We start from the raw sequence: 26,009 nt of genomic DNA, 5'->3' as shown, positions 1-26,009 counted from the left end.
ACACACATAAAATAAAATCAAAGCCAGCATGTTCTTATTTTCTGGTAGGAATGAAAAACCAGGAGTGAAAGCGAAGGAAACAAGTTTCATTATTGCTGCTTTTGAATCAACATTGTTTTATTTCTATCATAAAATACTCACTGTAGCGTGACTTTTTGAGTATTTTTTGGAGAAGAAGAAAATAAATCCAAGAAGCCACGAAATATTTTAGCATTAAGGAAATTTAGATACTAAATAGTTCTTCCCCATTATTTAATGGCTGAGGAAATGGAGGCCCAAGCAGTTTCAGTGTCTTACCTATGGTCACAAAAGGCATTCCCAGTAAAGCCACATGAAAGAATCAGAGCCCTTAACTCTGTGGCCATGAACTTTCTCCTCCACACCCCACAGCATTCACTGTAAATCTCCAGCTTCCATAACCCCCATTTTGTCAGCACTCCGCTGCCAGCTACAAGTACATAGCTCCAACGTTCTATTTATCTCTGTGAATAAAGCCATAGTGTTTAACAGCTTGGAGGGAACTTAAATCATAGTCTTCTCCAGCTAGTTCCCATTTTACAAAACAGGAAATTGTGAACATAATAAATCCCAAGATGTGCCTAGTGGCACAGAATGAGGGGTGGTGGCCCCAAGGACAGAATCAGGTCTTCAGACACCCAGCCCAGCATCTACCTTGGCACACATCCCTCTTGCTCTGAATCAAGGCCTCCTTGTCTTGATTCACTCTTGTCTGTCCCTGGTATCACTGCAAGGACAGTTCCCTAATATTCATCCCTGGCCATCTCTCCCTCAGGCCCTGACTTCCAGGGGCTCCAGGCACAACACAGGTAACCACACTGGCTACCTCCTCCTGGAGCAAGGGATATACTCAGGTTGAGATGGAGTCAGGGATTAATAGCTTACATTCTCCTACCTGAACCATGGAAAGAAAAATAATCCATTACATTTTATCACCGTGGAAAATATCAGAGACCATGTCTGATTTGACATCACCAAAATGAAGTGTGTGATGTCCCCAAACTCCCTAAAATGAGTGGGGAAGATTATTTGTAAAAAAATATATGAAGACTGTGAGTGTCTTTGCAAATATCTCTTTTAGCCCACATAGAAAGAACTGCCAGTTCTTGCTCTCACTTCTGTAAACATCCAAAGCAGTTCTCAAAAAGCTTTCTGGTTCATTCAAGCTTAAGAGACCTAAGGATTCCTTTGCTTGGCCCAACCCTGTGCTTCCCAGGGACGCTTCCTAGTTTCCCTTACTCTGATCATCTTCACCACGTCATCCACAGCATAGGGGGACAAAAGGCTTATTCTCTTTGCTATTCCGATCACATTGCTGGGCCTCACTGAGGCAGAAAAAATAAGTGGGTCAGATTACCTTGTGTTGTCCCCATCGATCTAGCTTTTATGAGGCCAAGAGTCCCCCAGGAAAAAAAAAAAAAAGCAGAGATGGTTGATGTAGTTGAGAAGAGGGACCATGCAAAGAGACCCAGAAATCAACAAAAAGAAATAGACAAAATGAGAAAGTGGTGACTCAAAGGAAGTAAAAATAATGCTAAAACGCTTGTGACCCACCAACAGAAGAAACGGAGCCAGACGACTGGTCAGGGAGCACTGAGTAACGGGTCAGTCGGTGAGGGGTGGTGAATGTCTGAGTTCCGAAGACGAGGCATCCTTCCTGCCTCCCTAGATACTATTCAAGGAGTAAGGGGGTGGATTTAGCAAACCTAGGAGGAAGTGTAGGGACACATGAAAAGGCTTGAGTTCTAGCCCTGGCTCTCTCTGGTCCACTTTGGACTCTTGAGGCAACTCAGAATATCAGGATTTTCCTTCTTTTAATTCTAGAAGAATTAGAGGGTATTGAATGTTCCCAATACAAAGAAATAATCAGTGTTCGAGATGATGAATAGAGTAATATACCCTGACCTTATCATGATACATTATATGTATCAAAACATCACTATGTACCTCGTGAATATATACAATTATTATTTGTCTATTTAAAACAATAAAAATTATAAAAAGAAAAAAAAGAATTAGAGTAGATTTCCAAGACCGTTAAATATCCTAAAATTCAATGAGTTCATGAGTTTCTAATGTTTTGGAAAACAAGCCTCAGTATCAATTTCAGGGCAGGACAGAAAGGACCATGATAATATGGCAATGCACGTGGGAGGTAGCCTGAGATCCTGGAAAGAACTCAGGCTGGGTAGTCAGGCGTATCTGAGTTCACATCTCTACCAGACACCTTCTTCCCTTTATGACCTTGGACAATTTGGTTGATCTGACTGAGTCTTAATTCCGTCTTCTGTAAAATCAAGACAATACATATGCCTCATGGGATTGTTCAGTACAAATAGAACTCTTCAAAATTTGTAACTTCCCATCCCTTCCCTTTTACTGAGGAAGACACCTTATGTTGTACAGAGTGCCTGATACAATAGCCTGCTGGTAAATTGATCATCAGTAACGCACATTATACTCACCAAAGGTTCACATAGCATCTGATTTAAAAAGGACATTTTCACCATCACAATTCTCTAGACAATTATTGAGCCTTTTGCTGTGATTAGATAAACTTAAATTTAAGGTGTCAGGAAACTAACTTTGTATTTTACTCTATATAACTCTGTGTGTGTGTGTGTGTGTGTGTGTGTGTGTATTTCTGTGTTTATTCAGGCAGACCCTCTAGTTGTGATGCATTCTTGGCCCAAAAAAATTACTATTTGAGATTTTAAAATGCAATTTCTTGTGTCCTGTGTTGGGTGAGTAATGTAGCTTTGACTTTGGCTTGAGTTTGGGAGCATTTATGACCCTATCATATGTAACATAAACATCAATCTGCTTTTTTATTTCTTTGCAAATTCAATTATTTCTAATTACATAAAGGCATCATTGATCAAGTAAGCATAAAAACCAATATAGAAGAATTTAATCTCTTAAATAAGCTTGTAGACTTCAAGAAATAATTGAATGTTATAGTATATAATACAAGGAGACATCTTTGTTGTTGATAACTGGCCCAAAGTTAAAGGAAAAATGTCTAAACCCCGTCATGTTTTATATTGATTTGGTTCAAATTGAAAATATTTGGATTCTATTTTCATTCCTTTTTCTCTCTCTCTGCTACTCTCTGCAGGCTTGGAAATGGATTTTAGGCCCTGTAGTCTTGTATGCATGTGAAAGAATAATTAGGTTCTGGCGATTTCAACAAGAAGTTGTCATTACCAAGGTATGCATGTAGCTTTATGTCTGAATAAAAGCCTGAGTGTAGATGAAAATTTTTTATTAGCCCAAGTTTTTAATTTGCCATTTTTATTGCAGAACTGTCTGTAATTTAGAGGCTCATCTTCTGTTCTAATAATTGCTTGTATCCTGAGCATCTTTTAGTGTGACTAATTTTGCTGAAGACAGGGATCAGGGCTCCAGACGGTACACAGAATTCTGATAAAGGTTTATTGTACAGCACTGGAATGATCTGCATTTTCTTTATTTTGGTTTCTCTCTAGGGTGAAATGCAAGGGGAGTGAGTGTGCTTTACATGGGTCATAGTGACTTGAAGGATAATCACTTCCTTCACCAAGTAAAGACACAAATTTTGCAAACAAATAACATTTTCAAATCTATACACTCTTGCTGGGGACTACCAAGCAGAGGAAGGGGAAACAGTCACCATAAGGTTCAGAGCAAGAGGGACCACTGTGGGGAAGAAAAATGGAGAGGAAGGATGAAGACAGAGTTCTACCCTCATGAGCGGCGTGCTCCTGGTAGCATTTTTCAGGCTTGCTCCCCATTCTCGCATCTCTACATCCTCACAATATCTACCTCTTGCTGGAGGAAGCTGGGAAGGGATAGACCAAGACCAAAAAAATGCATGCCTAGGAGAGTGAAAAGGTGCCAAATACTCTCCCCTAGTTTTTGAAATGTCCAAGAAGAAATTCTCCATTAGCCAAGCCTATCCCACTTTGCCAATACAATTTTAACAGAATCCTGTATCTCTGTAGCCACCTTCATGAAAGCAGATGTATAGAAATTGCTTCCTATTTCTGCTTTAAGCTGTTTCTATGTTGCTGTTTTTAAGTTAAGCACCAAAGGATGTCAGGCTGTATCAAAAGCCAGACTGTAAAACTTCTGGAAACCTACTCGAGCTGTTACTAGGGAGACCATTTAACCGCAGTGTCAGAACAGATACCGGTAGGGAGAGGGAAAACTTAGAACCAATGATTAAAGTGCTGTGAAATTCTCTTTTGAATGGAAAAATACTGTCACAGTATCTAGATGCTAGATTTTGTTCCCTTATACCTCTTGTCACAAAAGAAGACGGGCGGGCCGGAGAGATTTTTCAGGAAACAAGATAGAAATCTAAGAAGGGAAATTAGCTCTTTCCCTCTGATAAGCAGCAAGTCATAAAACTTTTATAAACACTACTAGAAACCTTGCGCAATGCTTCCCTACATCTAAAACTCACAGTGGAGTCAGGACATGGGATAAGACTCAACTAAAAAGAAAAGAGTTTGAAGGTAGACTCAACTAAAACAAGAAAAGAGTTTGAAGTGAGTTTGAAGATCCTTTTTCACTAAGCCTGAAGAAATAAGAGGGTTAATTCACAGGACATTGAGACAAGATGCAGATCATTGGAAAAGCTAACAAAATGTTCCTAGATGTTAAAAACCCAGAGCTAATATAGTGACTATTTTAATAACCCTAAGCATAATAATATGCAAGCTTCTACTCTCTTGGGTCTGGTTGACTGTGCTGTGGAAAGCCTGGCCATTTGACACATGGACTCTAGGCCATGTCCATGCTGGGCACCAATTGCACCTGGGTACAGCTGTTTCGAACACCGCTCTCTGTAGCAGAGGAGCATCATTCTTGCTGGAGTTGCAAACACAGATGTGAAAGTGGTGGCAAATATCGTTGGGAGCTAATAGCAGATGGGATATATAAATTACACCTCAAACAAGCTCATCTAAAACTGTGAACACCTTTGATGGAATGAAAGGTGTTTCTTTATTATTTTGAGGACAAAGGCAACCCACTCTCTTGCTCTCACGTAGGTGGTAAGCCACCCCTCCGGAGTCCTGGAACTTCACATGAAAAAGCGTGGCTTTAAAATGGCGCCAGGGCAGTACATCTTGGTGCAGTGCTCAGCCATATCCTCGCTGGAGTGGCACCCCTTCACCCTTACCTCTGCCCCCCAGGAAGACTTCTTCAGCGTGCACATCCGGGCAGCGGGAGACTGGACGGCAGCACTACTGGAGGCCTTTGGGGCAGAGGGACAGGCCCTCCAGGAGCCCTGGAGACTGCCAAGGTTCGTGCCCATTTCTCTCATGCATAAATCGCAGTATTATAGAAAGTAAGGTATCTTAATGCATCAACATGCCACTAGATTCAGCAATATCTTTATTAGATGGTGAGTTTGAGCCCATGTTCTAAATTTGAGAATGTGTATAAAAAGTATAACTTTGTAGACTTCTAGGAGCCATAAATCTATTTCTGTTAAAAAAAAAAAGAAGAACAGAAAAAAAAAACTAATGTTCAGCCAAGAGAGGGTGATCCAGGAAGGGGCTTTCTCTCCCAGCTCCTAAAGCATCACCTGGTTACTTCTGTGTAACCTGTAATGAGTGAGACAACTCTAGGCACTTTTTTCTATCACAGTCTGAGTTTTTTTTTTATTATATTTGTAAAGTCGGATCTTCATAACAAGGATGCTATGTTTCTGTGTCCTCTTCTTATAAAGACCCTAGTCATATTGGATATAAGGGCCCGTACCACTCCTGCGTGACCTCATCTTAGCTTTATTCATTATGTCTGCAACCCTATTTCTAAATAAGGCCACGTTCTAAGTACTGAGGTTAGGACTTTAACATGTCAATGGGGGACACAACTCAACCCACACCATCACTCTATTAAGAAAAACCTGGGTTCATGCCTGTTATCCCAGCACTTTGGGAGGCCGAGGCGGGCAGATTACTTGAGGTCAGGAGTTTGAGACCAGCCTGGCCAACCTGACGAAACCCCATCTCTACTAAAAATACAAAAATTAGCCAGGTGTGGTGTCACGTGCCTGTAATCCCAGCTATTTGGGTGGCTGAGGCAGGAGAATTGCTTGAACCTGGGAGGCAGAGGTTGCAGTGAGCCGAGATCACGCCACTGCACTCCAGCCTGGGCGATAGAGTGAGACCTTGTCTCAAAAAAAGGAGGAGCGGTTGGGGGGAGGAGGAGAAGGAGGAGGAAAGATAAAGAAAAAGCGTGGGCACATGACAGAATTGCCAATGTAAATGACCACTCCTTGGCTCTGTTCAGTAAACAATGGCTTCAGGTCAATTCCCACTCTTCATGCAGGGTTACCCAAAAGCTTACAAAGCACACATTTGGGGCTCTGGAATAGCAGGGACACAAAAAAAATGATGAGAAAATCATTTTTGGAAAAATTTCATATTTGAAAAGAAGCATCAAGAGATTCCTACTTCTGCCATCCCTGGAGGGTATCAGGAACTACCAAGAAGCAGCCACTGCCATGAGCACTTCAGTAGGGAGCTCGGTAGAGACACTTCGAATGGAAGTTCCTGAGGGCAGGACATTGTCTTTCCTCCTCGGAATCTCCAGTGCCTACAACAGTGTCTGACGTGCAGTGCATACAGAGGAAAGATTTGACAAAAGAATCAATGAAGCCCTGGAGCCAATATGGATTCGTTATCTCATTTAATTTGACAAATATTTATTGGTGACAAACAAGGTACCATAATAAATTTGAGACACAAAATGTAATCAGCTTATCGTCCTGCTTTCCCTCTTTTCATAGGCTACTGAGCTATAACTGCACCGCTGGGCTTGGTTGTATTTAGTGGGTAGGAAGAGTCACAGGCTTCCTTTCAAACCCCGGTCCTCAAGAATGGTATGATGCCAAGCCAAGTAGAAACATCATTTGCTCAAGCCAGAGCCCCAGATCAGATGACAACACCTGACTATTTTCTTTTTTATAGTGGAAATGAAGCAATGTAATAAAATTTTAAGGTTCAGAGTGCAGTGCAAATGCCTAAAGTCAGACATAAAAGTAGAAGCACTGCACAGCACCCACCCTCACCAACCACCCCAGCACACACACACACACACACCACACACACATATGCAGAGCACAGTATCTAACTGCTTTCTCGGTCCCTGCTCTCCCCTTGGCAACGCCAAGGCAAAAGACTTCATCCTTTTTGCTATCTGGCTTCTGCCTTGTGTGTATGCACTTATCTGCTCTATCAACCACCCTTCCCCTTCACAAACTGGATAGCATTTCAGCCAGTCCCCCAAGAAGAACTCGGTACACGTTACTCAGTAGCTGATATGCTTTCTGCCTATGGAGTGCATCGCCAGCTGCAAGGCCCAGCAGGATCCCCAGGGCCTCCTTGGGCTCATCTGTTCCACCACCTGCTCCCTCCTGGGCTTAGCTCTTCCAGCTTTCTTGTTGTTCCCACACACTGAAAATGTAGTCCTCAGTGCCTTTGCCATTGCTGTTCCCTCCACCTGGAATGCTGTTCCCCACATCTCTGCTGGGCAGCTTCCTCTCTTCCTTCAGGTCTCTGTTCAAATGTCTCCTTCTAGTGAGGCCTTTCCTTCCCACTCCACATGAAACAACCCCCAGCAGTCACTCAATCGCCATGATGCCACATGCTGACTTTATTTTTCTTTATAGTACATACCACCACCTGACATGCTAAATATTTGCTTGATTGTTTGTTTACTGTCTATCTCTCCACACTAGAATGGAAGCTCTATGAGAAAAGAGGCTTTGTTTGGTTCACTTTACCACTCCCAGGGCCTAGAACAGGCCCTGACCCTCAGTCACTCAGTGACTCGATAAAAACGAGTTGTCATAAACAGAGCTGCTTCCCTCCATTCACTAATTTGTTTCACCCTCTGCCTCTCTATGTGTGTAGGCACATGTATTAGTGGCAAAGCCTTCCAAAAAACTAGAATTTGTTTAAATCTTCAACATACAAAGAATCAGGATGTTATTGGACTTCCTTGGATGATTTTACAGTTCCCCACTGTTTCAATTTTGAATTAAATTTACCATATTGGGGACAGCACTAGATCTTTTTACTGCTTTGGATCCCAGACAAATTTAATCCAGCCCCTGGAATTCATGAGTGAGAAGCCCAGGAGGAGAAGCAAGCCCAGAAAAAGAACAAGGAAACCTCTTCCTCTAAGCCCAAGAAAAAGGGAGAGAATGTGAGCTCTTTTAAAAGACTAGACCTTCTGAAGGAAAACAGAGGAATTTCTCAGAGTTGATAGCATTTTCAGCAGGTTATCCTGTGCCCAGAGCTGGGGGCTGCAGTGTGAGACGAGCTGGGTTTAAAGCCCAACTTTGTGTATGATCTTGGAGAATGTATGCAACACACTGCCTCAGTTTCCTCATCTGTATAATGAAGATGACAATAATGGTACTCATGGCTTTGTTTAAGATCAAATATAACAGTCCATAAAAACACTTAACATAATACTTCACACACGGTAAGTGCTCAAAGAGTTAACTACTATTATTATTACCAAGATAAGAATGGTCACCTACCACAGAGATAGCAATGGAAGTGTTTATTAGAGGAGTAAATGCAGTCAGTTCAGAGAAATGAGATTGGAACTTAATGGGGTAGGGTGGGGTGCTGCTGAACTATCCAACAAGGACTCACAGGACATGGATGCAGGCAAGACGAATCATTTTCTGAGCAGCATTGTTAGGAACGCTGTGTCTGACTCAAGGCAGGGATAGCTGCATAAACTTGATAAACAAAAATGTGTGCAAAGGAAGCTGATTCAGATTGTTAAAAATCTGGAGAAATGGAGAAATTTGGGCCCAAAAAAGAACAACTGGGGTGTCGTGATAGCTATGATCAACTATTTAAAGGCCTGAGATGCAAAAAAGGAAAAAGATCTGGAATGTGCTTCTCAGAAAGGCAAAAGATGAGAGTTGTCAGAAGACAGATTTCAGTAAGACACGAGAAAAAATTGTCTAATACTTAGAATTGCCCCTAAGTGGAACAAGGTGCCCTGCAGTTTAACATCGGAATATGATCATCTCTCAGGGATGTGGCAGGAGGATTACTGTATTAGCAGGGAACGGAGACTAAATACTTTCTCCTGTAGCTTTGAGTTTCAATTCTAAAGGTGTAGAAATTTGTTTATTGTATATTTCTGTGGATTAATTACAAAATTCTTCTTTGGATTTAATTGATATCTTTTTAAATCAGTGTTAAATAAATCCCCAATACGACTGATTCTTTTTAAAAAATGAACAATAAGACATTTTAATCTATGTACAGGGTTTTTTTCTCTCTTTCTCTCAATTTCCTTTATCTAATTATTTATGGAATAATCTACAGTGGACTAAGATACTAACCATTTCTGGTTAATGACCTTTTATTTTTATTCTTCCATTTCCATATATCAATATGTAATAAAGCCTTATTAATTAAGATTAACTTGAGGAGAGTTCATTTGAATTATTAGGAAGCCTGGCGTATAGAACAGTTTAAAATAAACCCAATTGAACTTTCATGAACACATAGTAAAGCCCAAATGGGCCAACCTCCGGTGTCTTCAACAGACACCCCTTAGGGAATGGTTATGAATAACTCAGAAACCTTTTAATTAGCATATCTTTGTTCATATGTAAATGTGTGCTTTTGGAATAGTTGAGGCTATTGAATACATTCTGCTGACTGAAATATTTTAAACATTCCCTTTACAATGTATTCAACCAATTGTTATTGAACAACTTCATGTCAGAGAGCGCTGGCATTACAGCAGTGAGCAAACACAGCCCTGGCTCCTACTTTCCTAGACCTCACAGCTCTAGACAGACATCAATCAGATCATGCACACACACCAATACATTGTAAACTTAACAGCTGTAATGAGGACTATAGAGGAGGGGAACATGTAGCTATAAATTATATAAGAGGGGATTTAACCTAATCTGAGGGGTTCAAGAAGGCTTCCACAGGAAAAGAATGATTTGGATAAGACCTACCAGAGGAATAACTATTAACTAACTAAGGAGAGAGGGAAGAAACTGGAGAAGACGCCAGGTGCGAGGCTCACGCCTATAATCCCAGCACGTTGGGAGGCCGAGGAGGGCGGATCACGAGGTCAAGAGATCAAGACCATCCTGGCCAACATGGTCAAACCCCGTCTCTACTAAAAATACAAAAAAATTAGCTGGGCGTGGTGGCACGTGCCTGTAGTCCCAGCTACTTGGGAGGCTGAGGCAGGAGAATCACTTGAACCCAGGAGGCGAAGGTTGCAGTGAGCCGAGATCGCATCGCTGCACTCCAGCCTGGAGATAGAGCAAGACTCCATCTCAAAAAAAAAAAAGGAAAGAAACTGGGGAAGATTATTCCAAGGGAAAAGGGTATCGTATGCAAAGGCCCCGTGGCAGTAGGGAGTATTGTGTATTTAATATTTTAGGAATATTAAGATCTCACCAGAGTGAAAACCAGTGATGAGAGATGGAGAAGAATTCAGGGGCCAGCCTACATAGGACCATACTAAGGACCCTCTTATTTATTCAGTGAATATACCTTATCCTTATTAAGAAACATTTGCTAAGCAAAGAAAAATACCAGTGCTACCCAAGGCCTAATTACCACAGATTTTGAGTCAGTATAATCTAAAATAATGGGTTTTAGAAGTTCCACAGAACTGACAAATGACTTCAAAATTATGTTTATTCCAAATGAATGGCTTCCATTAGACTAAAATTACATAAACCTACTAAGATGTGTGACCAAAAGTAAACAGGGGAGAATGATACTAGGAAGAGGAAAGAGAAGCCTGCTAAGCTATCTTGATGCTTCCAGATTTTTCCCTCTGATGGCAACTGGGGTGGAAAGGGAGATGGCTCTTCCAGCAACCTCAATAATACCTGGAGCCAAAACAAGCTTCTAAGAACTGTAAGGAGAGCATGCCACATGGAAGAGGCCCGAGCTATAGCGAGAGATGTCAGGCTTTGTCCTTCTATGAACAGTGCCTGGGCCAGGACAACCTGGTTGTCTCCCAATAAGGCAGAGCTGGAAATCCTCGTGCTAACCCCAGGCTCTCCAAATAGGGCATTTTCAGGCACAGAGTCAACCTCTGCATGCACTGGCAAACACGTCCTATAAAAAGCACCAGCTCCAGATGGTTTTGGGTTCACGAGCAAGGTGTTCTGAAGGTCAAATAGGTTGCGTTCCTCTGTGATTCCAGGCTGGCAGTGGACGGGCCCTTTGGAGCTGCCCTGACAGATGTATTTCACTACCCAGTGAGTGTGTGCATTGCCGCGGGGATCGGAGTCACTCCCTTCGCTGCTCTTCTGAAATCTATATGGTACAAATGCAGTGAGGCGCAGACCCCACTGAAGCTGAGCAAGGTATGGAAAAATCATTAGTTCACCCTTCCATGGATTAAAAGGTTCAATGTCCTTATATCTATCATCTGCCAATTCTTGGGGAGGATTTTAATTAACTATGAGGGATAAACTCAAGGATCCTTAACTATACTTATGTTCTTAAAAATCTCCACTCAGTATTACATTTATGAGTAGGGTTATGTCTAATCTTGTTAAAGATGACAAGACATAAATTTTATTGCTTCATTGCCATTACAGGACATGTAATTGCTCATCTCAATAAAATATGGACAGGCTGCAAATGGCTATGTGACTGGGTGGCAGTTCACAATATTAACAGGCAACCTCTCCTTAGTCTCTTTAGCTTCAGACTGCGGTTGCAAGTGTACAATTCGATGTCTTCCTGTCGTGGACCCAGTCCTAACAAGAAGCCACAACTGGGATTTATTGGCCACCTTGCTGTGGGGTGGCCATCCCGCTCTGAATCTCCCTTTTGTCATTTCTTGTATGTTTTACAACTAGATGCCTCTAGAATTTCTTTCTCTCCTTTGTCATATCTAGACACTCCATCCAATACTTTGACCCTCTTAGGACCAGCAGCAGGCACTAGAGGAATGGTAGGCAAGGAGCCCTAATAACTCAAAGCCGTGTGAATGCAGGAGGAGTGAGGATGGCAGGCGAGCTTGGTGCTGGGCCCAGTCCTGCGTATCGTCTGTGCTTAACCCTTTGTACACAGTGTCCTCAGCTATCAAAGGGAGATGCTTGACTTAACCACCAGCTCTCAATGCGTAAAACAAGGGACATCTGTCACCTGACATGAGCCATAAAGAGAATTCTGTAGTCAAAGGAACTTAAGCAATGCTCCTGCAACATCACACGCTGGAAGACATCATCTACTAGTCATTAAATACGTTCTACGGGGTTGGGGCACGGTGACTCACACCTGTAATCCCAGCACTTTGGGAGACTGAAGTGGGAGGATCACTTGAGGCCAGGAGTTTGAGACTAGATCAGCCTGGGCTGCACAGTGAGACATCATCTCTACAAAAAAATTAAATATTAGGGAGTTCAAGGCAGTGAGCCATGATCACACCACTGCACTCCAGCCTGGGCAACAGAGCGAGACTCTGTCTCTAAAAAACAGTTCCGCAGAAAAGAGCCTCATTCAGCTTTGTTTCATCTATCTTTCCCAAGGTTATTTAGCCACAGAACCTTTCCTCACCTAACACCTGTCAAGAAATCGTATTCTGTGAAGCATCCCAGGCAATGCAGGCCAGAAGATCTCTAAATTCGGGTCTCTGTCAACTAAGAAACAGGAATTAGCTATTTCCCGAGTTTCCAAGTGACAGGTTCTTGACATACATTTTCTCATCTGAATTGTTTAATCTCCCCAATAACCTTATAAAGTCAATAACACAAAGCCTGTTTTCCAGATAAGGAAACTGAAGCTTGGAGAGATTAAATTGATTTTCCTGAAAAGACATGGGTAATCAAAGGCAGAATCGGGATTCAAACTCAGGTTCATCTGGCTCTTTCCATGACAAAACCAACACATGGTAGATGTGACCCCAGCTCCTCCTGCAACCCTAGTGCAATATTGTAGGAAGACCATGGGAATCGGCACCTGGATTTTGCTGTTATCAAAGAACATGCAGTACCCTGACTGAAGTACTGCCTGCAGTTCACCTCTCTGAGCTGGGTTTCCTGATCCACATAATGGAGAAATAAGAATCCATATCCAACGGAGAGTTTTAATGCTAAATAAGACAAATAATATGGAAATATTACTATAGAAATGTATGTACAGAAATATAAATGATTATCTAAATGCTGATTATATCTACCAAAGATATAAATAGGTTACCAGTACTACTACTACTAACGGCCTAGATTTATCAAGCACTAACTACCTAACAGGAAGAAAACTGGGCATTTTGCATGCACTATCTCATGCCATATTTTCATCGTACTTATCATTTTCATTCCCATTTTACAGATGAGAAAACTGAAGCTAGATCACAAAGCTAATAGAAATGATAGAGTCCCCTTACTGAATGCTCATAATAGCTCATTCAGATAGGTAATATTCTCAATACTGATGAGGATCCTGGCACACAGAGAGCTTAATAATACTAGAACTAGAGTCTGAATCTAGATCCTTTCGGCACCAAAGCTCATCTTCTTTCCTCTACACCGTAATATATTTAACAAAGCAAGCAAAACAGTGACTGGGATATTTGGACCTCACAGCAATGCTTTGTTTTCGTTCGTGATGATTTCTCAGCCACCCTAAGTTCTTCCTTCCCTCTTGCTGCCTACCAAGTAAAACCTGCTTAGAGAGGTGGCTCGCTGCTTCATGGTTTCCATGGCACTAAAAGTCACTTTGCGCTTCACAGGAAGATGGTGGTGGATAGCGTGTCTCACTTTCATTCACCCACTAATCCAGCTAATATTTCAAGTCCTGCTCAGAGGCATGCAAAGTCTCACTCTCATCATACCCGACTCACAATCACCTCCCCCTTCTCTTAACCTCCACCACTCCTTTGCTGCCCTCCTGTTTTGTCACATGTCTTTCCTGCATTAAGATTTGCAAAATAATCTTATTTTCTCTAACAGACTGTGAGTTCCTTGAACATAGCTTCTCTGGATATCTTTATACACACACACATATATATATACACACACACACACACACATATTATGTGATAACTATATATATAGTTAAAATATTGAATAAATCAATGAGTGAATAAATGTCTCCATGTTCAAAAAGAATAAACAATGGCTTCTGTATACAATTTTCTTTAAAATTTAAGGGTATTAAGATTTTGTTTATGTAACCAAAAAGATTGTTCAATGATTTTTACTAAATTCCAATTATTTTACTAGGAACATAGAGGAAAAATCTTATAAGAACCCCCCAAAATCTTAAAATTCATACAGGAGCCTACAAAGTCTTAATACCACTTCCTTTCTCAGCATTCCATTGTCATTCCTGGGCTCTGCTTGTGGGGTTTCTCAAGGCTTTCAGCACTGCAGTCACCACAAAACCATAAAATAGGGACATTGATTTCTATTCCAAGAAACAGAAACCGTAGAGTCAAAAATATAAAAGCGATGTTTTCATCGCTTATAAAAATGTGAGGGACTATTTGGACACGACTCAGCTGAAAATAAGGGCAGAAATAATGTCATGTGGGAGAAGGGAAGCTAAAGTGTGGGATCATAAACTAACTTAAAGGCCCTAATCTCCTAGTTTTGCATAGGACCATGAAAGTCAGTATCTGTACTTCGAGTGGAGACGATTGGTCCAAAGTCACCCAGCTGGTTCACCACTGAGTCAGGACCTGAGCGCGTGTTTCTGATTTTCGCTTCAAAGCTCTTTCATGGAAGAAGTGAGGTTTTCATGCTATTGAAACTTTAGGCTGAAAATTACACTTCAGATCCAATTCCTTCACGTCTGCAGGCATGAGAACAGGCTTAGGAAGTTTCTCTCTTTTAAAGCAACTTTGTGTTGGTTTGAGTACAGCTATCGTTAGGCTTATGTAACTAATATTTGTCAGGGCTACCCACATGCTTTTGAGATATAACGACTACCCCTTCCACTAAACTGTCAGCATCTATATAATTTTTGAAGTGCAGCGCAGAGCAAAGCAGTACGTATTTATCTAACGGTGTCTTCACAATTTTAAGTCTGTACTATAGTTTTCAGATTGTCCTCTTTTGTAATAAGGAAGGAAAGGAAAACTCACATAGGCATTGAGAGCTGGAATTTTAAGCTTAAATGGTTAACGGCAATTAGGTGTGATTTTTTTTCCTCCCTGTGTAAAAACACTGGTTGGCATAAGGTATAGATTTTTACACACAAAACTCAAGTTGCAAGTCTACAGTAAAAAATGGGCACCAAAGTTTTCTCAATTGTCACCATTGCAAACTAGAACTTCTTTACCCTTCTCCTCTGCTGCATTATTCTAGAAAACTTCTAAGTAAAACGCAGGAGCATAACCAATAAGACGCCTGCCACTTCCTTAGTGGGAAGCGTCATAGGTAGTACTTTCCATTTGAAGCTGATGTCTTAAAATCTCCATGTTTGTAAGTACCTTTTATTTTGAAAGATCTGAGAGGGGGCGGGGAGTGGAAGGGGAGGGGGAAGAATGGGCAGGAGGGGATTTCCCAAGAAGGCAAAATAACAAGAAGTATAATGATGGCTTACTGTGATGAAAATGGAAAAAAGTTGTAATACATGAAAGAAATATTTTCAACAGAAGTAAGAGCCAAACTTCACTGAGTTGAAGGCAGCTGAGAATGCTGTGCCCTTGTGGGATGAGGGAAGGCTGAGGGTGGTTGAGAATTCTCTGTGATGCAATATGGAGGAAGCTGAATGCTGGGGGCGAAAAATGCCCTCTAGCGATAAAGTCCTCCACCTCCTGCCTAACGGGTATGATTAATTCTACATCACACTCAATTTGTGAAAAGAGCTCTTGAAAAAAAATTAGGATGGTTTGCTTGTGCAAACTGTCAAAATGATGAATGAAATAGGTGTGTATGAATGGGGAGGGAGGGAGAGGATTGCTGACATAAATAGATTGGCTTACACATTTTAGTTCTCCCTAATATCACAGCTGTGCAGTCAGAACTGAGAGAACTGCCAACTGCAAGATGTGGTGCGTTTTCTTAACTGCATATGTAATCTTCAGACTGCAATACAATAGATTATACAAAAACTGAGATAATCTCGTTTCTTCATAAATTGTCTTCCTTCATCAGCTCCATAACATATAACCATGATAATGGGTATTTACAGTGTGTCCCATGCAAAATGGCCTTTGGGTTCTTAACCTAATATAATAAACAGATAATTCAAATAAAAAGACAGCATGGGCCAGTGGGAACAAGGGAAAGAGGCCAAAAAAGACAAAAAATCCATACTCTACTAAAATATATTAATAAAACAGAGGAGGGCCTGCTCTCTTTTCTAGTGAATGAAAAATGCATTTAATTTAATCTGTTTACTTTGAGAAATTATTTACTTTCCCTTTCCCTCACACTGGAGCTCTGGCTACTCCTGGAATTGATCATCTCCACTCACCACCAAGACTGCTCCCATCAGTTGGCCTCTTTAAGAGGGGCCATGCGCACCTCTCCTAAAGAAACGTGTGCTTCTTGCCTTTCCTTGGAGGGCCTCAAAAGGCCTCAGTACCCCATCAGCCCTCATTGCTCTGTACAGAAGTGATCAGTATTAATATGTTTAATATCTTAGTCTATTAACCACAGATTCCATGACTACGGTCTTCTTGTAAAAGAGTCCAATGAAATACACAAACGTTTTAAAAATCTCCCTTCACCTCCCTCCCCAAACTAAACACCTCCCCAACTTTGCTCCCTGAGAAACTCACCATTAAACAGTTAAATATGTCTCATTCCATTCCTTTTCCGTGCATTTATATGCATATACCTATACACATTTATGCATAAATAGGGGTGTGTGTGTGTAGAAGGAAGAGGAAGTGCAATTTGTTTTGTTTTTCATTAAAGCATAACTTGGGGCACCTTCAGTGTCAATACCTGATGATCTATTTCATTTTGTTTGGTGTCTTTAGAATATTTCATAGTGTGGAATATATATCCATAGTATGGTAGGCCACAATTTACAGAATCATTCTGCTATTAAAGAATGTTTCAGGCCAGGTGTGGTGGCTCACTCCTGTACCAGCACTTTGGGAGGCCGAGGCAGGCGGATCACCTGAGGCCAGGAGTTCAAGATCAGCCTGACCAACATGGCAATACCCCATCTCTACTAAAAATACAAAAATTAGCCAGGCGTGGTGGCAGGTGCCTGTAATCCCAGCTACTCAGGAGGTTGAAGCATGAGAATTGCTTGAACCTGAGAGGCGGAGGTTGCAATGAACTGAGATCGTGCCACTGCACTCCAGTCCCAGGGGACAGAGCAAGACTGTCTCCAAAAGAAAAGAAAAATATGTTTCAGTTGTTCAATAAGGATTATTAACTGTAATTAGACCAAACCGAGGCCCAAAAGAAATCAGTCCTCAGCCACAGGGCAAAGTAGCAATATAGTCGTGAAATAGTTAACATCAAGGATAATGACATTCAGAAAATGTCTTAAGGATGAAAAATGATTCACAAAGCCTGGTCTTGGCCTTATAATGGTTCACCAGAAAAACAATTTTATAATTGCATCACTTTAAACTAAAGTTTTACACATTAGGCAGGCTTATCATTAAGAAGAAATATTTCTTCTTTTATTTCTTCTTATTTGTTCTTGTATTAATCCAGGATTCCCTTAACAAAAACAAAATAAAAACCAGGACAGTAAGAGTGACCATTTTTTGAGTAGGTAATATATTTTCTAAACACCAGTCTGTATCTTTTCATGGAGAGAAATTCTCCTTTTGGAAAACGGTCCTGATTCTCCCTCTATGCAGAGTTTCTGTCATCCTGCTGGTTTCAAGCTTCTGTCTGTTTTGTTCTTTCTTTGCTGTGTGGGATACAGAGGCATGCTGCCCAGCAAGAGGCAGGTGGCACTGCAAGCCACTGCCGTTCTCCTTGAGGAGGCGATGGTCAAGGTGGGCCCCTGGCTCCCTGTAAAATGCCTCTAGGCTGGTTTAGTACACACCGAACCTGGTGAGGGGCTTCCCCTTCATGGAGCACGTCTTCATGATGAATGCTGAGATTCTGGTTCTGTCACTGGTGCCAGAGGTCAAGTCTGGCTTCCCTTCTCAGTGACCAGGAGTGGGAACACATGCCAAGCAAGGCGCATCTGCTTCTTTGCTCTATAATAGATTGTCTTCATTCTTCATTCTCTAAGCTCCTCCAAATGACAAACAAGGATAGCAACAATAGCAGCAAACATCTTCTGAGCACTTACTGTGTCTGCCAGACGTTGTGTTAAATGCTTCAGTAAAACATATCCTTTCATCCTCACAATAACCTCATGAGCTATTGTTCTGTGTTTATTGCTATTTTACATATGCAATAATCTAGGTTCGAGTTAAGAAACTTGTGCCCAGTTGCACAAGTTATTTGCAACTTCTACCTGCATGGTGAAGCCGGCAGCAGTCTACAACAGCAGATGGATCTCATAGGCTCACAACGTTGAGTTGTTGTACCATGCTACACTGTATCCTAAATCTGTATTCTTGTGTACACTTTCCTTGTTTAGAGGGGTTCTAGGCCATAAATAAATACATAGGTAAATAATTTTTTTTCTGTTTCATCCTCTGGAAATTGACTTTGGATATAAAGACATACAGATTGTGTTTGTGAAAGGGCCCTCTGCCTGTGTTCATGGATATCTATTCAAGATACGGCACAAGCTTTGGAGATACAATCGCCTGAAAGCATCCAACTTTGATTGGAGAGTCTGAGCTCTCGTAGTAACACAGATTGGTAGTGCTTCTCAATTCATATTCTAAAACTGTTTGTCAAAATTTAGCACAGTTCTATTTCCTACTGGCCCCAGACCTCTTTGACCTGGTCCCTATGTGCTGCTGAAGAATTCTTAAAGAGAAACCTAGGCTTGGGAAAACATGAAAATGAGAAGGGACACACAGAGAGCCCAGCCTTGTGACCGTCACTCAGATCCAAGCCCTTTGCAAATGGACATGGCTGAGTTTGGGCTGATCATTAGTGCTTGGGAACGATGTGACAGCTAAGGTCTGTGACAGGCCACATGCACACAGAACCCCTCAACCCCATGACACAGTCTCAGAGGGGTCTCCCAAAACATCTAGACATCCACTATATCTACAAGAATGTGGCTGGGCACGATGGTTCATGCTCGTAATCCCAGCACTTTGGGAGGCTTAGGTGGGTGGATCACTTGAGGTCAGGAGTTCGAGACCAGCATGGCCAACATGGTGAAATCCCATCTCTACTAAAAAATACAAACTTAGTCGTGCATTGTGGCACATGTCTGTAATCCCAGCTACTTGGAAGACTGAGGCAGGAGAATCACTTGAACCCGGGAGGTGGAGCTTGCAGTGAGCCAAGATCCTGCCATTGCACTCCAGTCTGGGCAACAGGGAGAGACTCCCTCTCAAAAAAAAAAAAAAAAGTGTGGGATGAGTCCTGTAAAAAAAATAATAATTTTATTACTATGAAAGTTCAGAACTTTTGTTATTTTACTGAGAATGACTTTCTATTTAATAAAATCTTTTAAAGTAAACTCAAGTATTTTGGTCTCTGAGATCAACCATGGAATTCTGAAAAGGCATGCTTTCTACAGGTAGCTGATTTCAGGGTTGTTTTATTTTTGGAGACTAAGGTGGAGTGAGCATTGGAAAGCACAGATCACAGAGTTGTAGCCTATTGTTTGGGATACTTGGTCTGTCATTGACCAGGTCCTTTCTCATGGGCGAAATGCAGAGGTGGAACGCTTATGTCCCTTCCCAGTGAGAGTCCCCCACCATTAGAAAGATGAAAGAAAGTCAAAGTAAATACCTTTTGCTTCTGTTCAAAGTCCCTTTCTTTCTTTTTCTGCCTGAAACACTTCTACTGAGCCTATCCATTTTTCCTCCATAGCCTCTTACACCAAAGCTGCCCAGTGTCACTTACGAGTCAATTACGGAGGGAAAAACACACAAAGCCATTACAAGGAAGCAAAAAGTATAAAAGGCTTGACAAACCCTAAGAACACTGACACGCAGCTAGGCCACGAGAAAGTAAGGACGGATTTCTATTCGAAAGGATAAAGTTTCATGTACGGAGGAAGCTAAGATGGGGATCGTTTTCAAGAAAGCATGACTGGGGCTAGATTTGAAATTGGAGGATTTTTTTTATAAAGCAAATGTTCTGGTTTATCATCCATCTATGAATCTGTTTTAAGCATGTTCCTTAAAAAGTGAGAAAGAGAGAAAATAAATCAATGATATTTGCTCTATGCCCAGTGCCATACTCTGAGATGAAACAGACTACCAAGGCCAGGGAGGAGGGGGTCGTGCGTAGGTGAGCACCTTGTTAATTCGGCCAGTAGATTTTTCATTTCCACCCAGAGCAAAGCAAGGCAAAGTGAGAGCTAAGGTTTTCAAAGAGTAATTTGGATTAGGCCCTACACAAAGTGAAAAGAAAGCAGATAGCAGTATTCATCACCAACCTCGAATATAAAATCCGCCCCTAACTGGCCTCCTTTCCTCTTCCCTCACCCTCCATCCCCTGGTTCTGTTCTCAATACAGCAGCCAGAGAGATCCTGCCACCTGCGGTGAACCATGGAACTCCCCTGCTTGCCAACTCCCTGTGCTTTCCTGCCTCGGAGTGAAAGTCAACGATGGACCCAAAGCCCTACAACGCTATGGCTCTCCCAGCCCACCCCTTGCCTGTCTCCTTGCTCTCCCTGCCCTCTCTGGCCTCCGGCCACACGGGCCTCCAGGCTTTTCCTGGAAAAGTCTCACTCAGGACAACTTCCCACCATCTGCAGAGCTCTTCCCCTAAGCATTTGACTCCCTCGCCTCTTCCAGGTCTTTGCTCCAATGTCCCCTTCTCATGAAGAGGGGACATGAATCTCCACGAACTGAGGGTTCGTGTCCATCCATTACTGATTCAACAAATATGTACCGAATGCCTCTTATGTCTCCAAACTGTTCTATGCCTTGGAACTATAAAAGTGAACACAAGAGGCCAAGAACAAGAAAGGGTTCAATGAGCCCCCGTTTGACCATTTGACTTAATATTGCAACACTTCCTAGTCCACCTGGGGTTTCTGCATGCACTTCTCACCATCTGACATAGCCTATATTCTACTTACCTATCATCTTCCTTCTCCCGCTAAGAGGCAAACTCTAAGAGGACATCAATTTTTTTTTTTTTTTTTGGCCCTGTCTTGTTCACTTGTATAGTTCCAGAGCACAGAAAAGTCTGGACAGGTAGGAAGCATTCAATACATATTTGTTGAATCAGTGAACGAATGGATGAACCTGAGCCCCTTGCTCATGGGGATTCACAGGGCGTCACCAAAGGGAATCCCTGCTTCGCTCTGCCTGGAGAGGCTGTGCACAGATCATCCCCAGGAAGAAATAAGTGTCAGGAAAAGAAAGGCAGCCCTGTCTCTTCCTGAGAAAAGAAAGTCTTTGCGCTTAGAGACTGAGGGATTATTTGTCCCAAAATTAATATCTTAAGTCCCCTTGTGAACAGGAGCTGTCCAACAAATATGTAGGCCTAATTCTTGAAAGAAGAGGCCTTATTCTCAGCATCTTTTACTCTTACAAATAATTAATATTATAAAGTCCTGCCTAAACATGAAGAGAATAGACAAGATGTTTAGCTTTGAAATAAACTCTTTCATTTTTGTCTCATGAATTTGATCTATTAATTAAATCTCATTGATATCTCTGATTATATGATTGTGAGCTTACAAGCTGGCTGGCAGAGAGGGAGAGAAGAGAACATTAATCACCACATGAGGTATTTCCTGGTGGGGATTTACCAGGCAGCAGGTGGAATCAAGACCAGCCCTCATGGATATTGTTAAGCCGTAGAGATATCTCTTTGGGGAGAAGGCACAAGAGAGAGAGGTGTGGGCAGCAAGGGGTGGGAGTGTGAGAAAAATTGGGAGAATTAATAGATTTCTCTCCTGTGGTTTCTTCTAGATGCAATTATTTGAAACTCGAAGCACAGAAACTAAGCTTTTATTTTAGCAAACCCGAACTACTTCTTGTCACATGCCATTTGCTTAACACCGAGAGTTAAAAAAATAATTCTTCCTAGACATAATTTCATTATAGCAGTTGACACACAGGCACAGCCACCACCCACCAGCTTTCTTGGACACTGATATGTTTCACTGAGAGGAAATTTCTGGCCTGTGTGACTTGATTCTGAAATTACCATAATCTCCACTCTCCAGAGGCCATAGCTAGTGAAGTGGATTAGTGCCCAAGCCTTTGGGGTCTCTGGAGAACAAAGTTCAAATCCGGAGCTTAGGTCATAAGTAAAGATGAAGGGGTTGGTCTAACGGTTTATCCCCCTTTGGGAGCAGTGAAAGGCACAGCTAGTTATGATTATTAATCTTGTTCAGAAGCAGCACAGCCAGAAATGTGGTGAGTTGATCCTCATCCAGAGAAACTGGCATGGCCCACAGGCTCCTGACTCTCTGAATTCACTCTGGGCTTTTTCAAACACAATGTGAATTTTTTCTAAAGAAATCACAGTGTGACTGTTTGTTCGCTGACAAAAAAAAAAAAAAAAAAAAAAAAAAAAAAAAAAGCATGTTATTTTGCAGAAGTGCCCATTTGGGCTCAAATAATTTGAGGGAGATAAAGTAGTCTGTGATTATCAGCACATATGAAAAGAGGGATAGATCCGTTCACTTGCCTTCTCTCTTGACAGGTGTATTTCTACTGGATTTGCCGGGATGCAAGAGCTTTTGAGTGGTTTGCCGATCTCTTACTCTCACTGGAAACACGGATGAGTGAGCAGGGGAAAACTCACTTTCTGAGTTATCATATATTTCTTACTGGCTGGGATGAAAATCAGGTACTGATAAGACTCTGAGAATAAGCAATATTGCTTAACTCATCTAATAGCAACGAGGAACAATTTCAATAATGAGCTATGTAGCACTCTGATAGCATGACAGAATTATTTTTACGTTCTTAAAAAGGAAAGGAGAGTGAAATAAAATCAGATTAGCAAGAGTGATTCAAGTTGTAACAATCAAAGAACCAAAAAAAGAAGCCACAGTTAACTTGCTGAGGAATAGAAAGGGTCAGACAATGGAAGACAATCCAGAGGTTGGAAATCCCAAATAAATTTGCATTTGTCCCTTTAAAAGTGACATCAGATGAATAGTACTGATTGGCTGTATCATGTTGTTGAGTACCTGACTGGTTCTAATTCTGTGCCTTGAGCTGTTCAGAGTTAAGCAAAAAAGATTCCTAGGTGTTTACATTCAACATTTTGTATTGTCAAGTATGTGAGCGTCTATAGAAAATAATTATTATGAATACACAATTTGTCCAGAGTTTGTTCTCTTAAGGTGTTCTTAGAAATTGTGTGCATGATGTTTATTTACGTAAGATCAAGATGATCTTTTGTTTTGGCGGGTGTTCTGCAGTATATTGTATTAATGAAACATTAAGATTGAATTTACCGAAAATAATGTATACCAAAATATTGACTATGGTGGTATTTCAATGTTGATACTCTTGAATGATAACTATTACATTGTAATTCATTTTAACTCCTCAAATATGGGAATTAACAATGAAGTGATTACTAGGTTACACAATATACATTCTAATCAGCAGCTATTATTGATATATACTTTTAAGGAAAGTATATTTGAGCCTGGGAGATTGGCATTAATCACTGCATTTACAAGTGAACGCTCTGTGTATGTACATCACACATACACACACAGACACACACACACACACACTGGCCCTAAGGAACATCACTGTAATTTGACTCTGTACATCTGCAAATGAATAAGACTCTGCTAGAAATTCAGTAGCTTAATGAATTTTTATGGTCTTATTTGCAGTCCTTCTTAAATATTTAATCCTTTGGGATAATTTGAAATGTAGGTTTCTTGGGAACCAGGCTTGAAACATCTTAATGAATTATATAGTGTTAATTATGTTTTCCAAACAAACACTTTCCTTATTCAAGTGGGATTTTTGACTGATGAACGGTTTGGTGAAGTACAGACAGCTTCTGTCTTCTGCTTTCAAGTACTGTGCCTGCTCTTCTACTTCTAAGGTGCATTGATCCCAGTGTGCACCTAGGTATTCCCTGCCAACTGGGAGCTATGGGACTGAAGTTCTCATAACCGAGAACTGAAGTTGATTTGGCGACAACACAATCCTGCCCCCTCCCATCTCTACTACTTCCAAGAATACGCTATAAAATATACATTTTTTTCTAAACACGAGTAAATTAAAATAGATGTCTTACATTTTTGCCATGACATGTTGAAAATTATTTCGACTCCCAAATTTCAGGCAGAAAAATCACTAATTTCAACATTTAAAGGAAAAATAATTAGTGCATTCTGTCGGGAAAGAATCAAGAGGCTGTTTTAGAAATACCCAATTGTTAAACTGAATTCAACAACCTCAAAGTGGCAAAATGACAAGAACAGAAGGGACAGATGGAAGAGGTATTATGAAGGGCAAATCAACAGAGTTTGGAGATTAATTGAACATTGGGCTGAGAAATATGGGACAAATATCATTCCAAATGTTTGAACATCAGTGATTGGCGGTACCACAAGTGTAAGTAGGGAAGGCCCTTTTTGTGTGTGAAATGGTGCCCAAACTTCTCAGCAAGGACTTTAAGGCCCTTCCCAGCCTGACTCCGACTCACTAGTTGTGTCCCACCCCCATCAGTTTCCTCTGGCACCAGAGCCACCAAAGGATGCGTGTTCACCCATCACACTGCGCATGGTCACACACCCATGGCTTTGCTTGTTCTCTTCCCGTGCCTGACATATCACTTAACACCCTCTGCCACTGTTCCCCACCTTCTTTTTGCACAGAGTCCTATACCCCAACTCTTTTCCAGCAGTAGCCCTGCCATCTGGGGTCAGACTTGCCTGCTCACAACTTTCTACAACCTGGATTTCTTTTTATCTTTATATTTTAGATTCAGAGGGTGTGTGTGCCCATTTGTGAGATGGGTATAACACATTCTGGTGGGGTTTGGGCTTTTAGTGTACCCATTACCCAAATAGTGGACATAGTACCCAGTAGATTCTTTGTCAAAACTCACTCCCTTCTCACCATCCCCCCTTTTTGGAGCCTCCCGTGCCTGTTATTCCCATCTTTATGTCCATGTGTGCCCATTGATTAGCTGCTACCAATAACTGAGAACACAGAGTATTTGAGATTTTGTTTCTGAGTTAGTTCACTTAGAATAATGGCCTCCAGCTCCATCCATGTTGCTGCAAAGAACATGATTTCATTCTTTTTATGGCTGCATAGTATTCCATAGTACGTATATAACACATTTTCTTTGTCCAGTCAACTGTTGATGGACACTTAGGTTAGTTCCATGATTTTGCCATTGTGAATACTGCTGTAATGAACATATGAGTTCAGGTTTCTTTTATATATAATTGGCTTGGATTTCTGAGATCAACCTGCCATTGTCTCCTGGCCTGTTGGGACACTTCCGTTATTTTCAGCTGAACCTCCCTAGATTCAACTATTTTTTTAAACTGGAGAGAAAGTCAGCCAGGAAAGTCAGGCTTGCAGTGGGGACCTGGGGCATGAGTTGCACCCAGCAGGGTTGTTACCCAAACTGGTCAGGGTCAGGATGAGTCAAGAGAGTGAGGGCAAATAGAGCACCACATAGGGGTCTAAGGGATGAGCACTGGTGACACAGATCCCAGGAGGTGAGAAGCAAGGTAGCTACCAGAACGCAGAAGGGGCTAAAATAAATGACGGCAACTTAAAACATGATCATGACCAGGCGTGGTGGCTCACGCCTGTAAACCCAGCACTTTGGGACGCCAAGGCAGGTGGATCATGAGGTCAGGAGGTTGAGACCATCCTGGCTAACACAGTGAAACCCCATCTCCACTAAAAATACAAAAAAAAAAAAAAATTAGCCAGGTGTGGTGGCATGCACCTGTAGTCCCAGCTACTTGGGAGGCTGAGGCAGGAGGATTGCTTG

At 41.5% G+C, this 26,009-nt stretch overlaps 1 protein-coding gene across 1 annotated transcript in view; it reads left to right on the top strand.

Moving 5' to 3' along the window:
• NOX3 (NADPH oxidase 3) overlaps window positions 1-26,009 on the top strand; it is a 64,515-nt gene that overhangs the window by 25,390 nt on the left and 13,116 nt on the right. The window contains exons 8-11 of the mRNA XM_011976420.1: window positions 3,137-3,229; window positions 5,055-5,308; window positions 11,236-11,398; window positions 22,719-22,865. Coding sequence (XP_011831810.1) covers window positions 3,137-3,229; window positions 5,055-5,308; window positions 11,236-11,398; window positions 22,719-22,865 — 657 coding nt within the window. The remainder of the gene's footprint in view (window positions 1-3,136; window positions 3,230-5,054; window positions 5,309-11,235; window positions 11,399-22,718; window positions 22,866-26,009) is intronic.

This window comes from Mandrillus leucophaeus, unplaced genomic scaffold (assembly GCF_000951045.1).
Source record: "Mandrillus leucophaeus isolate KB7577 unplaced genomic scaffold, Mleu.le_1.0 Scaffold166, whole genome shotgun sequence".
Lineage (NCBI taxonomy): Eukaryota > Metazoa > Chordata > Mammalia > Primates > Cercopithecidae > Mandrillus > Mandrillus leucophaeus.
Note: the sequence above shows the minus strand (reverse complement) of the source record. Positions and strands in the feature narration are given on the sequence as shown.